Source organism: Lampetra fluviatilis, chromosome 31 (genome assembly GCF_964198595.1).
Source record: "Lampetra fluviatilis chromosome 31, kcLamFluv1.1, whole genome shotgun sequence".
Classification (NCBI taxonomy): domain Eukaryota; kingdom Metazoa; phylum Chordata; class Hyperoartia; order Petromyzontiformes; family Petromyzontidae; genus Lampetra; species Lampetra fluviatilis.
This window is the reverse complement of record NC_136305.1, coordinates 9,473,829-9,491,025: the sequence shown is the minus strand read 5'-3', so window position 1 is coordinate 9,491,025 and position 17,197 is coordinate 9,473,829. Positions and strand designations below refer to the sequence as shown.

Genomic DNA, 17,197 nt, shown 5'->3' with positions numbered 1-17,197 from the left:
CACGTGCCACAGAAGGCGGACTCGTGGACTTGTGTGTCTGTAATGTGCCCGATGATGCTGGATGCAATTACCAGCGAAACGTCGTACTCAAAAATTGTAAATGTTGTGGTTTCACGCTTCAACACACCGGTGGGCTAAAACAGTGAACTATTTGTCTTTTGTCAACGTGACACTTTTTTACTGATTGGCCGTGCCGAGTGGTGGAGGGTTACGACACATTTATAAATAACGCGATCTAAACCTAAAAACGTTATGAATAATATTGAACGCGAAAGCCTACGTGTTAAACTGTGTGGTAGTGTTCGTATATGTGTGCAGCTGTGTTCGTGTATGTGTACATGTGTGTTGGAGGCAGTCGCCCTCCAAAAACAACGGACAGAGAAGCGACCGCTCACAACAACGAGCGGACCGCCGGGCGTATAAAACACAGCAAGTTGGCACTGCTGGTTGCATCTGCCGAGTCATCTCAGTCAACCCATAAGCACCTGGGCCTGTTCCGTGACCTGCCAGCGGGCGTTCGACACTTCACGTGGCATCGGAGTGCACCTGGCCTAGCACAGGCACAAATAAGTGGTTAATATTGGTGGCTGTTCGTATTATTATTGTTGGTGCCCTAAAGGGGGCACGTGTCCAAGACGGCGGGTGGGGGGCGGGGCTAGGAAGAGTCACGTGTTCATGGAAGCGTTACCCTGGGTGGGAGTCACGTGCCCCAGAAGGCGGGGCCCGCACGGAGTCACGTGCTCCAGAAGGCGGGGTGGGGCTTGGAAAGAGTCACGTGCTCCAGTAGGCGGGAACCTAGGGGGGGGGGGCTTGGAGAGAGTCACGTGGTCCAGTAGGCGGGAACCGGGGGGGGGGGCTTGGAGAGAGTCACGTGCTCCAGTAGGCGGGAACCGGGGGGGGCTTGGAAAGCATCACGTGCTCCAGTAGGCGGGAACCGGGGGGGGGGCTTGAAAAGAGTCACGTGCTCTAGAAGGCGGGAACCCGGGGGGAGGGAGTCACGTGGTCCAGTAGGCGGAAACGGAGGGGGGGTGTTGGAAAGCGTCACGTGTTCTAGAAGGCGGGAACCTGGGGGGGGAGTCACGTGCTCCAGAAGGCAAGGCCCGTAAGGAAGTCACGTGTTTCCGCTCCGCATTGGGTACCCCCTCCCCCCCCCCTGGCGCTTTCGCTCCGGCGGCAGAAGTCTGGGAGAGCGAGGCGTTGTCGCACCTGAGGCGAAGTCTCGGGGTACTGAGAGCGGAGCCGAGTCGCGAACGTGCCCCGCGAAACCCGCGTCCAAGCCCGGTCGGTGCCTCGCCGCGCCGTGAGTTGTGATTTGTTTGGTTTGTGAGCGGGTGCGGATTGCGTTTGTATTTGGTAGAGCGGATAAGCGGACCTAGCTATTTGCTCGTTGTCGATTGGTCGGTTTGTGCGGCGCGTGGTTGCGTCAGCCAATGGGGAGCGCGGATTCGCGCCGCTCCACGCGTGCGGACTGACAAATGTAATCGCGTCCGAGGCTTCATTCCCATGTTATGTGTCGCGTGGGGTTAAGTACACCTAGCTTGGCACGTTGACGCTTGTCAGGTGTGGCCTTTGTCACTTCGCCAGGAGCTCACCTATTGTGTGTGCGTTGGCTCAGGTTGTGGGCTCAGGTGTTTGTCACCCGGGGCCGGTGAGAAAACATTCCTCTTACCGAGGGCAGAATAAGACCTTCAAATAATTTTATAAGGCAACCCGCAAATTGACCACGCACGCCTCGCTCACTGCAACAGAGGCCTCCTTTAAGTGGCAAGTGCCAGATCGACAATCTTCCCCTCCAATGTGCCATCTGTGCGGCTAAAGCTGCTTGCAGCACGTCGTTTCAAGTCATTTGTAGTCGCTGAACGAACGTTTTCACGGCTGGTGTCCACTGGAGTCGTCGCTTGTGTGGACTATTCGAGTTCGATGTAGGCCGTCTATAGACTTGCAGGGTCTGTTAAGTTTGTCGAGACTAGAATCACAGCTTGACTATACTTGGGAGGTGCATGCCACGTGTAAACTGATATGGGCATCTGTGTGTGGTGTTGAATGACAACCGAATGTGGACGCAACTTTTGTGTTAAATCACTGGGTCTGTGAGGTGTAGAGACCCTTTATTGCGGAACTTTGCTGTAACTGCAACGACCAAGACAATCTCAGAATACATTCTGGCCTTTCTTAATCATGCAACCTGTTCTCAAAATATAACAGGGTCTTGCTGGCTATCGTACGGTGTTCCCTTTGTGTAATTTTGACTTTTATATAATTCGGCAACGCCTAAAAGGTTATGTAACGGTGAATCTTGTATTAGACACACCCCAGTTGCATTATACCTTGCAATAACGTTCAGCTGAACTGGAGATGATTTGTATTGGAGAACAGGATTACCGTAATTCATTTACTTTGCTAACTGAATTTGTTACGTTTTTAGCTTCCGCATTTAGCCTAAATATATACAGTATAGGGAAGTCAAAGGTTACACATACCTAGCGTATCTGCATGCCTTTAAAGTGATTTCCTGATTCATATTATGCATGTGTCGATTTTAAGTCTATTGTCACAGATCCAGATACTATATATGTCATGAATATAAAGTGGAATGTTTCACATTTTGGATATGGCAACTGGATTACCATGTGCCACTTACGACTGGATTTTAGCAAAGATTAAACAAAACGATGTTTCATGGAAAAGTGAAATTTACATAAACTACACACGTGGGCTTAATTTATCACGTGACAGAAATACAGGCGTATTCAAGTTGAAGTATATTTGTTTTAACCAAGCGAGAATTTGATAGAGCAGTACCTGGGTCACCAACATGGTAAAGCAATACATACAATCAAATACAGCAAGCGAATATAAAATCAAAGCAAAGACATTTCTGGAGAAATCGGAAAAGTTGCATTGGCGACACGTTTTCGTAGAATGCTGGCTGTAGGTAAATAAAGATAGCAGATTGAAAATACTGTACAGTTTTTGAACATGATGTACAGTATGGTCATTTGTCATAGCTTCATGCTTGCCAGGAAGACTGTACTGCTGCTTTAAATAAAGAGCCTAAGACAGCTTCAGTTCCAGTTAGGCCTGCTGAACCACGCAGCCAGATTTTGCCTTGGGATATGCGGAAAGCGATCACGTTGTCTATATAGCATTGTCTTAGTAAGTTTTAGAGGGGCTTGGTTTGGCCCGATTTTTTATTTAGTATAGATTTATACTTAAAATTTTGATCTGTATTGTATTATGATTGTTATTGGGATCAAACATCGAAATGGAATTTTTTGCACTTTTTGTTCGCAGCATGGACGGGTTGTGCTTTTTCTGTAGGATTTTATTGTTTACGTAGTGTGATGTTTAGATTTGTGTACAATGAATTTTAGGTGTAGCTTGTAATTTTATTGTTTGTTGCGGTTGAACCCAAATCAAGAGCCGAATGGCTCACAGGGTAAATCCTAATAAATGAAACTGAACTGAACTCAAGATTAACTGACTCTTGACTGAAAGCTGGTTATCTCTCGCAAGTTGTTATCAGATGGAGTGCTATGTTTTAAATACAGATCTTTAGGCATCCCTGTGTATCATGCAATTAAAACCTGCACAGGCTATTGTACTGTACAATTTTTGTATTGCATTTCTGTAATTTAATTGGGCTCCAAAATGACCAATAGCATTTGTGTACCATAGCTTTAACAATAACTCTGTTGGTCACAAAAATGAAGGAAAATTGGAAAACATTTTGGTGCCATGTGCTCAGAATCCAGACTCTAAATGTTTGATTGGAAGTGTGAATTCACAGGGAACAGTAATCAGAAGTCAAATTGGTTTCTTAGGAAATGCAATTTCCCTAAAAGCGTCATCTGCGCTGTGCAAAATGATGAAGCAATGAGCTTGGAGATCCTTATTTTAAATAATGAGCTATTAGATATTGTGTGCCGTATATTATTCCATATATGACACATTTCACGAGTGATTAGATAAATGAACAGTGATCCAATTATCTTAATAGTATATACTTTACCATAGTAGTTGCCATTTAAGTGTTTATCCAGTATTCCTTTTTTAAATTAGAATGCAACATTTAAAGGGGCAGCTGAACGATGAATTTTAACACAAATATTTAGAGAATTCCTGTAAAAAAGAAAAGCTGCTTTATGCAAAGTGGTGCACATCAATAACCTGTTCTCCCAGATTATGGGCTGGATTCTGCTTGTGGGTTCCGCTTCAGCACTTCTGTTCTGCCCTATGCTGCATTTGCTGCCGATTTCCCAGCTGTGCTGCATGAGACGAGGGACATCACCCGGTGGAGATTGCTCGTTGGTTCATGGTGTGAGAGAGTTTCGTGTGCCAAGCTGCCAGCATGCCGGTGCCGCCGCCACCACCACCACCCCCTCCTCCCCCAAGTTTGTCAAAGGTGCGTGAATTCCTGTTTCTGTACTCTCGTTCGTCCGCATTGTCTCGGTAGGCAGTGGCATGTTCTACGTTATCGTCTATCAACAATTCGTAACGAAGGTTACGTTCGTTGCGTAAACGTAACCTTGGCAGAAACACAACGGGCGAACCTTCTGTTTGAGAATTATTGGGGACGGAGCTACCCAATATCTATTTGTCGTTAGCTTGTTATAGCAAGCTTCCAAAAATAAGCTTAATTTTAACCCCACTTACTCGCAAATACTTGTTATCAGTGCATCTTGTGCAGTTCCTTGTTTCACAGTAAACTCTGGGACATTAGCGAAGCAGCTCAATTCATGTGATTGTTAATTATTTGCATTCGTTTTTTTATAGTATTATGAACATGCCTAATATCTAACAACATCCTTAAATATGGCAAAAGGAATGTGATTTATTTACATTTAACCTTTATAGTCATTGAGGGTACAACGTGTTTTATCAGAAGAGCTAATGACTGAACTTGCAATTGTTCATAGGTTACATATTGATAATATATACATTTTAAAAGATCCATGTTTCCGCACTCACAATACAACTCAACGAACACGTCCCATCCTTTGACAGTCCATAGAGAATGTTTAAATGTAGAACTCAGCTAAATGCTGGTGTACGAGGTATTTTTACTGTGGATATCACATTCTGAACTGTGGACTCTGTGAGATGTTCAAAGTGCACAGAATACAGCTCTGCAGTTTCTAAACAGAATGTAGTTGTATCTGCCGAAAATAACTCCTCTCAATTGTCAATTTAGTTATATGCACTAGTTTCAAAACCCACTTCAAGGGTACAAAGTGAAGTTCATCGCGTGAATCTTTCCCATGTGTTGAATCCAGGTGAATTGATTATTGGATGCGATTCAACAGAAGCACCATGTGCAGAGTGTACCGCTTACCTCCTCTGTTACCTGCCGGGCTATGGAACTGGCAGTTAATGTTACATACGTAAACTTTAAATACCAGTTATTACTTCATCTGCAAATATTCTTTGGGTCTTTCGGTAAAGTCACGTAGATAGGTTCAAATTAATACAAATTACATAAACAAAAAACTACGACGTTTCGATCTCAACACAGGCAGTCGCCTGATGACGACCGCTTGTATTGCGGTCGAAACGTTGTAGTTTTTTTATTACATTTTTGTTAATTTGAACCTATCTACGTGACTTTACTGAAAGACCCAAAGAATATTAATTCCTGCAGTCATGAAAGCTTTAAGTCAAGATTTCATCTGCAAACAAAGAAAAGTTATCTGAAGAAAAATGAAATTGTCATAAATTTAAGATGAGACAATTAAGATCGAAGTTTTTCTGAAATTTAGATAGTTAAAACGTGCAATAAAAATATATATTGCTGCTGTATATTTCACACTATCCATTGCTCTGATAAAACACCAGTCCTTGAGCCAGCCAGCCACCTCATCAACAATTCAACTATTTTTACAATTGCAATGGTTTCCTGCCTTGTAAATTTGGGAAATATTCTCTGATTTTGCCAGAGATTCATTTTATGTAATGAAACTTGACAGACATGGTAATGATCGCAAATGCAACGTAAACGCAGTTTGAAAATTATATGTTAATGTGAATTTCTGGCTCATGGCACAGACAAAAAAATGTGCAATCCTAAATAACATAAATGAGAATAAAAACAAGAAAGCAACTACAGAACAAAGGATAATGATTAAATGGAACTATCAACCATGACAATTTGGTGTGCATTGTCACATACCCAGTGTATACAACCAGACGGTTGTTTTGTGGGACTTGGCGTGCTACTACCTACCAACAACGTCATTGCACCCTATGTTGTCCTGCAGGCGAACTCCGACCCACCAAAGCTGTCTCGCGATGAGAACAAAGGACGTGGGGCCTTGCTGTCGGACATCCACAAGGGTGCCCGCTTAAAGAAGGTCGTCACCAACGACCGCAGCACGCCCATAGTGGACAGCAGTACGTGCAGTGCAGCCACACAGGCCAGGGAGCTGTGCGTGTCTGGGAGGCATGGGCAACCACGTAACACTTGTGGGAACAGACACTGCATTTACGTATGGAAGTGTGCTGCGCGAGACATCTCTGTAAATAACAATATCTTGACCTGTTCTATTCTTGCGTGCAGTGGTAATGTGTTCAGGAGCTAAATGTGCATGTCGAGGTCTGCTCGCCACCAGAGGGCTTCAGAAGAGAGTTTGCGTAGTTTTGATATTCCTTCATTAAAAGAGTGCAGACGACGGTGGCTTACTATATAGTCCTTATCTATGGGACCCTTTTTGCTTGGGATAAAAATTATGAAAAAGAATAAGCTTGACTCTTTCTGCCAATGATTGTTTGAGTTGCATGGCCACAATCGCACTGTGCCTTGATCTTAACTTGTTGGTCATCCACAATGTAGCACAATTTATCAAGGTATGAGTTTTTAGCACTTTTTTTTGTCAGAGGTGGGTATTGTTGTTTGTCCATGCCTGGGCAGACTATGTTTAAGAGGTTACCTTCAAATTGAAGGTTATCTTAAGTCACTGTTGCAACCTATTTAATATCAACCCCCTCGGCAAGTCCATCTGATGAACTATAGAAAAGGCGAACTTTTCTTCTCTTGTCGCAAATCCAGTGGTCTGGAATTCTCTCCCTCCTCCCTTGCTTGTGCACATTTGGTGTCGGTGTGTCTCCCTTTTGTCAGAATCTCGAGACTTCTGTCTGAAATGTATTCTCCCACGCTGCTTATTGTATCTTTTAAGTCCAATTTGTGCACGTTACAAATTGAATGAGTGAATATTTTTACAAATAGGAAATCTCTCCTGGAAATGGACACCTCGGCCTTTAATACATTTTTGTTTCAAGAATCCAATACACAAGATGCAAACATCAAAGAGATAAACACAGGTCACGAGCACGCAGCAAACCCGGAGCAGTACGCCCTCAAATAAGGGAGTGATTGGAGGCACTTGGGCTTTCTGCCCTTCCACCGTTGGGGCAACAATCGGGAGTGGTGGATTTCCAGGAAAGGAAAGAAGAGGGAAGAAGGGGAGGGTGGGGGGGATAATGTAGGAGAAACCTCAGCATTCTTAAAGTCCATTCATCATTGCCCGTATGACCGATACGCAGGGAACACTAATGTAATTGTCTTTGAGCTCTTTTGGCATCTCATTTAATCACTGAAGCCCTTGTTCTGTTTCAGCCATGTTACCATTGTACAGTGAAAAAACACAATTAAGCATTTTCATCTGGACTATTTTCTACAGTGGGTTTTATATTTATGTTCTTTACACCCAATGATGGACATTTATCATTGCCCGAGGCTCTAAAAAGCAATAACATTTCAACAACAAGAAGTTAACACATTTTTTCCATACCTTTTGGCATTCAAAGCAGTAACTGGATATTAAGTCAACATTTATTGTTCATTTCATCTGATGTATATAATCATTTAATGACCTTTGTCAATCCACTGCTGAATGAAGGCTTCCCCATGATGTGCGGGTCATTGGCATTGTTTTATTATAAGTCACACTAGGCAGTTGAGGTTGGTGAAGGTGAGTGCCCAGAATCGGTAAAAATTTCACTCGCCTCTAATTCTAGACATTGCCAGGAATCACACTCAAGTGGTCGGGTTGATGGTGCAGTGCATTCACCACTCTGCCACCGCTCCTGCAATATATACTATATAATACCCAATGTGTTAACAGCCAAACTGTTTAAAATGCCGCACGTTTCAACCCACAACTGCACCACTTCAGCTGATTTTTTCGAGCTCAAAACGGAACTTGGTGCTTTTCTGATAAGGCAGCAAAATGGAAAACTCTGGCATGTGTGTTAGAGATAACTGCTTTCTCCCTGCCCTGTGCTGTAACATGGGACAGTTATTACAATTTTGTGAAGACTCCAGCCAGTTTTACATCCAATGTAAAATATTATCTGCCTCGAATTACATAACACAACTTACGTGCATGAGCAAGGTATTATTTAAGTAGCATTTCCAAATTATAATAAAGTCCTTTGTTTATCCAGGAAATCCTGAATTTCAAGATACGTTTTTATCAGGGTCAGTACAATTTTGTGAAGACTCCAGCCAGTTTTACATCCAATGTAAAATATCTGCCTCGAATTACATAACACAACATATGTAGCAAGAGCAAGGTATTATTTAAGTAGCATTTCCAAATTATAATAAAGTCCTTTGTTTATCCAGGAAATCCTGAATTTCAATATACGTTTTTATCAGGGTCAGTACAATTTTGTAAAGACTCCAGCCTGTTTTACATCCAATGTAAAATATCTCCCTCGAATTACATAACACAATATATGTGCAAGAGCAAGGTATTATTTAAGTAGCCTTTCCAAATTATAATAAAGTCCTTTGTTTATCCAGGAAATCCTGAATTTCAAGATACGTTTTTTTATCAGGGTCATGCACTGGACTGTTTGTCCAATCCCGTGGTATGTGGGAGCATACAGAGAATACCTCAAGAAAAAACACATCCAAAGGACTAACACTGTAGTTTTATTCCACTTGCTGTATTGCCATCTACTGACCAATTCGAAGCCCAACAAGTTTAAAAGTTTCCCAAATGTGAATACCTTTGATCCAACCCTGGATCAAAGGTATTCACAATCATGCCCTTCTGACAACATTGAATTATCTCATGATGTTAAACGTGAAGGTTCTTCTCTATGTCCCAGTAACCCACTTCTCACAGTTAAAGGGAGCATAGAGGCAGTTTCATTTTTCCATGTTTCACATTGTGATAACCGAGACTCAGTGTGGGAAGACATCCATGTATTATAAAATATATGCTCTTTTCTATTTATCTGCATCCATCACCTGACCAGGCCACCAAAATCAATGTTGATTACTTTAAAATATCCGTTGATTCAGCACGTGCTAACTTGAGCACTGTAAAACCAATTGTGATGCGTCAATGCAACGAGAATTTGCTTCACTTCTGATGTTGCATGACGTCAATCTACTTGGCTAAAGTATTTGATGTCGCCCTTTATTGTTGCATGCCAGAGCCAAAAAGTGGGGGTGGTGGTGGAGGAGGTGGCGGCGGTGGCGGCGGAGGAGGAATGGGAGGGGGAGGAGGCATGGGAGGGGGAGGAGGCCCTCCAGGGCTGGGTGGACTCTTTGCGGGAGGGATGCCTCAACTCAAGTCTGCCGGTGGTCGCGGTGTAGCAGGTGAGTTGGACCAAACTCCGCACAGTCCAAGCAAAACGTTTGAAATACACGGTACCTGTTTTGTTATTCTTAAAAACACTTAAAATTATTCTGAGATAATTCGATGTTTAATGTTGCGACTTGAAAATACGATTTTGTTTATTCCTGGCCATGTTTGTTTGGCAATCATTAAGGATATTGTAGTTTTGATGACCTGTCCTTTTAAACGATTTTGATCCCTTAAATGAGAGCTTGCTAGGTGTAATAGAAGTAATAAATTATCGCATGTCATGTTTTGTTAAGTGTCGCAGTTTTTTGGGGGAGGATATACTTTATAAAATTTCCACCATCAGGTCTGACGAGATGTTTTAAGGATGACAGTTATACATGGCTCTAAGCAATGTCTATAACATGAGTTTCATATCAAGCGAGGCATGTTTTGTTTGATACATTTATACGTGCGTTTGTTTTAAACATTGTACCCAACATACAGAGCCTTGCACAGTGAGCATTAGACTACCTGTATACTGAAGGGATTGCAGTGACTCATGTTGTGTTGCCACACCCATGCGATTGCCAACATTCACTCAGCTTACAGAGAAGGTACAAAATAAACCTTGTCAAACGAGAAAATCCATTTTAAAAGTCACCTATTACCCTTAAAAAGCTTTGATAATGTTTAATTTAAACTAACTGCGTATTTGTTTTATTTGATCAATATTTTTTTACAAATCCCCTGAGTAGGTTACATTCAGAAAATAAATGCACATAATCTTTATTCTAAACACATATATCTTATTTCCTTAATTACTTGGCATGTATCTTTAAGTTACTCGTCTTAATAGATGTGATAAAAGACTGGAAATTAAAAGTTAACCTGGTCATTTGCATGCTCTTTTGACGCAGACTCTGGTGCGGGCCGTGCCCCTGTGATGCCCCCTGGTATGAGGACTCGCCCCAGCGACCAGCCAGACACTTCTGGCCTCTCTTCAGATACCTCGAAACCTGCTGGCATGCGGTTGCCAATGCCACCCATGGCCAATCCGCCTCGTGGCAACCCACCTAGCAGCCCATCGCCACGGCCGGGGATGGGGCCGCCGCGTCTCCCGCTCGGCAAACCTGGAGGAGGCGGCGGAGGATTTCCCCCTCCGCCACCTCCCGTCATGTCCCAGCCTCCTCCCCCACCTCCACCTCACTCCAACAGGCAGAACCCCCCGCCCCCACCACCACCTGCCAGTGGCCGACCGCTGCCTAACCCACCGGATGGCCGACCGCCACCCCCACCAGGCCCCAGCCGACACCAAGGTGCAAGGCCGAGTCCAGCATTGCCACCGCCGCCACCACCCAGCAGAGGAGCGTCGCCATCTGTACCCACCAATGGCGGTGAGCTTTTGCCGTTCTTAGAATTTGTCACCTCTCGTTATATGGAAGTGCAGCAGTGAACACTGGAATCCCAGATAATATCCTGACCATGGAGTGTCTTCAAGAAGCAATTTTCTGTAAGTGTTAGTGCCCAATGTAATCATAGTTTGAGAGCTGTCAATGTGTAGACTATACACTTAAGGGAAATAGGAACTCGCCTGTATATTTGCACATGTTATTGGCCGCAGTTCAAGAACCTCATTTGCTAAAACGGCGTTTCTGTTGTGTTTGAGCACTGTCTTTGTCTCCGTATTGCCTTATGTCAACATACTCAATTTTTAATAGCACTATGGCCATAGTGTATATCATTTCTGACAATTCAAGAAAGACTAAAAGAGAAGCACCACTGGTAATTGATGTCAAGACAATAGGGTGGTTTGTGTGTGTCTCGTTTGTCAATTGTATTGCAGCAAAAAAATGAATAATGTACATCACTTCACAAACACGTGGTACTGACACTGAGATGCAGTAAAAATAATCCATGTTCCTCTGTAAACTGTTATTTTTGATGAATGCTCTGCTCAGCCATGCTTCTGCCCTCAGTTGACAACTGCTTACATCTGTTACAGGACAAAGGGGGGGTCCACCGCCTCCCCATTCGAGGGCACCGCCCCCTCCAGCAAGGGAACAGCCAAGAGACAACTCGAGCAAGTCAGGTGGGATCCCAAGTTGATTATCTTGGTGTCAAACATTAAATAATATACCTCGCTGGCACAAACAGCACGGTTGGTTTTTTTAAGTTGGTTGGGATTGGAGCTTCTTACACTGGGAACAATGGTCTCACACAGCGCAATAGTTGGCAGGATACCCAGTTCCCTCTTTGAGGCAGAACTGAAAATAAGCAAATTAGTGACCACTTTTTAACAGAAGCGAAGCACAAGTATCCACAGCATGCAACTTTGAACCCTGGGTCAAGGAAACAATTGTGTTATTCTACTGTGAGCTTTGTGATAACATGTGGTTAGAGCAGGGGTCGGCAACCAAAATAACAAGAAGAGCCATTTCTTTCCAATTCGGTACAAAATTCAGTATTTCAAGAGCCGCAATGCATCTGAGTACATACTGTACATACGTACATATCGTCAAGAAGCAGCCCGTAAAGAGCCGCATGCGGCTCCGGAGCCGTAGGTTGCCGACCCCTGGGTTAGAGGATTGTGGTGTAACTTTATGTAATACTTTGTGTTAATTCGTATAGTGGCGTCTCTCGCGTAACACGCCCCCTATAGCACGAATTAGCAGTTACGCGTTTCCACTTTTAGGGACATACTTCACACACTATGCATTTTACAGTTATGGCTCTCAAGAAAGAAACAAACGTAAAATAAAAAATTTGCAGATGAAATTATTATTTTCGTTGATAAAAAATTCTAAGTAAAAAGAATATTCCTGATGGCGTTACCGTGTCATCGCAGCGCCCAGTGTCACGGACTGGGCGTAGCCATCGTAGGTCTGCTGCCTCTCTTTGCATCGTCGCGCGTTAAGTGAGGTATACCTGTTTTCATAAAAAAGTACAATTGCATATCATGGTAATATTAAGTTATGCATATGATAAGTAGACTTTGGTATTGAATACATTGTTTATGACTACGTCAGATTGGACATTGTTAAAATTTGCATTCTGAGTTGGCTTTGCGTGTCCAAAGCTGTGTCAGTCACATCGTCATCATCACCACCATCCATGGGTAGATAGCCCAGAGCTGTCCACTGCACATTTCGTCATTTGTTTCCACTTTCCTCTGTCCTGTGCCAGTTCATTCAAGTATTGCCACATCTTTCTGGCACCAATCTCTTATGTCGCCGTCAAGCCATACTCTGTTAGGTATTCTTCCTCTCTCTTTACGGTTGCAGCATCAGTCACCACAGCCCCTGTAAAATGTGCGTGTTGGTGTGTCAGGTGCCTTGCCCCCTCCGCCCCCTCCACTGAGGCCCGACATTCGTGGGCCTCCTCCCTTGCCGCCCTCCCGGACTGGACCGCCGCCGCCCCCCCCCTCCACCTGCTCACATCAGCCATTCGTCAGGGCCTCCTCCCCCTCCACCACCGGCACACAGGAATGAGAGTGTGAACAAGAGAGGTAGGGAAGCAAGCATCTTTGATGAGCAGCTGATGTATGCTCCCACGATGTCATTTTTCACAAAGCGATACAAATATAATTTCGTGATAACTGATATATTGATAATCATGACTCCTATACCTTAATTGTATTTCACATTTTTATCATTTTTTTTGTGTTTTCATTTACTTTAAATAATGACTAAGGATTGTTTAAAAGTAATTCAACTGCATTTCACTTTAAGCTTGTAACGTTAAAATCTGTAATGCTTTCATGCACATGGTATCAGAAAATTATGTTATAAAATTACCATACCATCAATGTCTACCGGAAACGATTTACAAAGCTATCATTTAATGGATGCTAGTTATTTTAGAACGTTAATAAAATTTGTATTATTGTGATTTCATAAATATTTTGTTAGAAACTCAAATATTAAGACCGCTTTAGCCATGATAATCTCGATATGCCGATTTTTTTTTTAAAACAGGATACAATTATTGTGGGTCTTGTATCAGTGTCTCAATATATTGGCTTGATCTTACCTAAAATCATTAGGTGGTTTGGTGATTCACTCAACGAATACATCCTCAGTTGGGTATTGGGAAACCACACATTGAGTTAGGCTGGTGAACAGTGGATTCAACACGAACAAGAGTCACCCTGAATACAACCGCATCTGTTGGATCTCGGAAGCTATACAGGGTTGACGGCTGGTTACCGCTTGACAACCTCGTTGGGTACTTTTAGGTTTTTTTGGTAAAGTCACGTAGGTAAAAAAATAATAATAAAGTAAAATAATAATAAATGAAAATAGCTCAATTAAATCACGACGTTTCGGAGGCAACACAAGTCTCCGTCTTCAGGTGGGACCGTCGCAGCTAAATTTACTGTATCAAGTGAAGAGAAATCCAAGATCTTAAATACTCCCCTTAACCAGCATTCAAGATCTTGTCTCTTGGATTTCTCTTCACTTGATACAGTAAATTTAGCTGTGATAGTCCCACCTGAAGACGGAGACTTGTGTTGCCTCCGAAACGTCGTGATTTAATTGAGTTATTTTCATTTATTATTATGTTATTTTATTATTCTTTTTTTACCTACGTGACTTTACCGAAAAAACCTAAGAGTATGAATCCTTGCAGTCACGAAAGCTTCAAATCTAGAACCTCGTTGGGCTTCAGAGTACGGCTCGAAGATGATAGTGCCTCGTGTCATCCCCTTGGATGTGTGGATTTTCTCGGGGTATTCAGGATTCCTTTGGCACGATCCTGCATAATCATGAATGGCCCAAACATCCCAATGTCCAGACTCCCCCCTCCTGGTGAAGAACATGTCGCACTTTTGTATACTGCTCCTTTAAGATACGATTGTATTGATAGATAAATCGACATTGTATCTACTTTCAATTGCTGTTTTGTTGAGTCATTGAGAAGTTCTCAGGGAAATAATTGGGTTGATTAGTGTTAATGTGTTCACGCAAAATAACAATGAGTTCAAAGTAACATATTAATGCATTATTGACACCTAAGAAAATTAGCCTACTGGGTATTTCCAAACATCCCAGTAAGGCGAGGTACATTCGTGACTAATCATTTGCATATGTAACTACCTATGGAAGTAGCTCGTTGGCATGAAATACCTGAAAAATAATCCCACTTGCGTGAACATAGTTTTCTAGAATGGTAACAATGACACTATAATAGAACATCGTCATTGTCATGATCATCGTATCATCGGCTACATTATTTTCAACATTTACCAGATTAGGGGATCTAACTTGTCGTGAATTTGTCCTGGTGGTTATATTTTCCTAATAGATGTTCACAAAGCTTTGACATCAATGCACACAGGTATATAATTTTAAGAATTGAAACGTCTGCAGGACAATGCATGTCCGTGTACTTGTGTGTGCGTGAATATGCTTGTGGCAAAACATGGACATTCTTAATGTGCATTTTCCCTGTCTTTGTTGTAGATGACTTTGAGTTGAGGTTTTCTTTCCGTCCTCTCAATGAACTTCCACCTCCAGAGCCTTACCATAACTTTCCGAAGAATTACCCCAGCAAAGCGGTCAAAGGTAGCATGCACACACACATTTCCCATTCATGACACATTCATATAATTTTCTTTTTTTCAACATAGCGTTGTCAACACAGCTGTGTCGACACATGCATGGGCTTTGTTGAGCACAATCAAAATCTGACCTGACCACTATTAAATCCTGGTATTTGTCAGTTTGTTACAGTTATGGTAAGCCATTGGAGAGCTAATGCCATGACCTATGTCAGTCGCTATTACTGTATGATGAAATAGAGTGAATGTTCTTATCACAATAAAATAGTGAATACAGGAATATGAAAACATGCATTATAATGCATGTTTGTTGCTCAGCGTGGTTGACGTTTGTGTTTATTCTCTTTACAGGTGATCGATAAGTGTTGTCTCCTCCACCGACCCCAAAGATGATTTGTTTGCAATGCCTTTTGTATCCTGACCTGCCTGGAATCTGGGAAATAGGGTGTATTTTTAAGGGCTTTTTTTTGGTATTTTCTTGATTGTGTTGTTTGGTTTCCATGCAACACTTTGTAATTTCAGACTGTTTTTATTAAAATGCAGAATGCCTCAGTGCCTTTTGTTTTATTTTACCATGGAGATTAATGCTTGATGTAAATGTAAAAAAGTACCTCGACTGCCTTGTTTTCTTGAATAGCCATGGACAGAAATATAGCAATTGTTTAATACACTTCTGACAGTTGTGCTAATTGACTGTTTCCTTTATGCTATTGTATTAACAAAGTTGTGCTTGTTAATATTAATGGTGAAGCAATACTAACGTTCACTTCTAAAATGCTGTACTTTTGTGCCTACCGCTTTGTGCGTTATGCCGAGTAAGGCAAAATGCACATAATGATGCGACTGTAAAACATTCTCCTGTTACTGCGTTCCTTCGAGGGTACAGGAAAACGTGAATGTGGCTGACAATTTTTCAGTGAATATTTTATCGTTCCATCTTGTGTTTTTTTTTCCTGAGAAAATGAAGCTTGAAAACTCTTACCTACAATTTTAATGTGGCCAGCTGATGTTTTTTATATGTGTTAGAGTTTACAGATTCTTAGAGTCTGTAATCTGGTATATATGTCAAATTCAGTCAATGTAAAATCATGAATGGTTTTCGAGGCATGCCTAGGGGGGAGGTGCTGCCCGACACAGCGAGTTTGCATAACTCCCAAAAAAATGTACGCCTTGATTTAAATTTCTAGACATGCTACCATAAAGCCTCAAGTATACACAGGGCAAATAACTAGTACAATGCTGAATCAGAATATTTGTTTATACTGGAGGAATCTGATGAGCTGTGAAGCTCTTGTACACATGTCACGGTGACATGCTACCAATAGAAAAGAGGACTGCTTAATTATATGCACGATTGACTGCAATGTGAGTGGCGCATGCAGCGCATTCATGAGCATGCGTCTCCTACCCACTGCTGTGTTGTATTGTGGAGCACCGAGCATTCGGGGAAAGATGCTTTTAGTGTTGAGAAGGATGGGTAGGACACCCAGTACTGTTGGCTATGATGGAATACTCGTTGGCCCGTCCACCTAGAGGAGTTGGAAATTGTGGTTCCTACTAGCCTATGTGAATGGAAATATACCATCACGTCCATTGCACACATATCATGTATAATTTTATATTTTAATTTTATGATCGTTTCAGTAGCAACCATGCCTTAATATCTTTCTAGCTTACCTTCCCAACAAGAGCTGTGTGAAATGGAGGGTGAAAAAAACAACTGTTAAACATTTTCTATCTATATTTTATCAACATTTGCATCTAGACTTTGCAACTGTGGGCTTATTAACGTGTACTGTATATTGAATGTTGGGGTGGCATGTATTTGTGCTTGTAAAATAAAATCAAATTTGAACACTGAAAATGTCTCATGTAGTTGTTTGAGTATTTATTTTTTATTACACGCTTTTATTTAACTCACTCCATTGTCGTATCCTCAAATATTGTAACTCAATTTTAACCCACTTGCTAATGTGGTATCGACTGCAAACTTGGTATACTTATGTCATAATGATGACAATACTATATTCTATTATAAAAAAAAAATTAAACCATCTTT

The 17,197-nt window shown here is 42.1% G+C and overlaps 1 protein-coding gene across 4 annotated transcripts; it reads left to right on the top strand.

Annotated features, from left to right (window-relative positions):
• The first annotated feature begins 1,093 nt into the window (after positions 1–1,093).
• Positions 1,094–17,002, top strand: LOC144943529 (uncharacterized). 4 transcript variants are annotated; one of them, XM_078871067.1, is made up of 9 exons: positions 1,094–1,224; positions 4,264–4,405; positions 6,258–6,390; positions 9,446–9,610; positions 10,496–10,972; positions 11,581–11,667; positions 12,906–13,083; positions 15,041–15,142; positions 15,490–17,002. In XM_078871067.1, the coding sequence occupies exons 2-7, from the start codon at positions 4,352–4,354 to the stop codon at positions 13,064–13,066; spliced, it is 1,077 nt and encodes a 358-aa protein (XP_078727193.1). In that variant the 5' UTR covers positions 1,094–1,224; positions 4,264–4,351; the 3' UTR covers positions 13,067–13,083; positions 15,041–15,142; positions 15,490–17,002. The 4 variants fall into 4 exon arrangements, with proteins under 4 accessions (XP_078727193.1, XP_078727192.1, XP_078727191.1 ...); XM_078871066.1 differs by having other exon boundaries at positions 1,094–1,281; XM_078871065.1 differs by having other exon boundaries at positions 1,094–1,300.
• Positions 17,003–17,197: the final 195 nt, after the last annotated feature.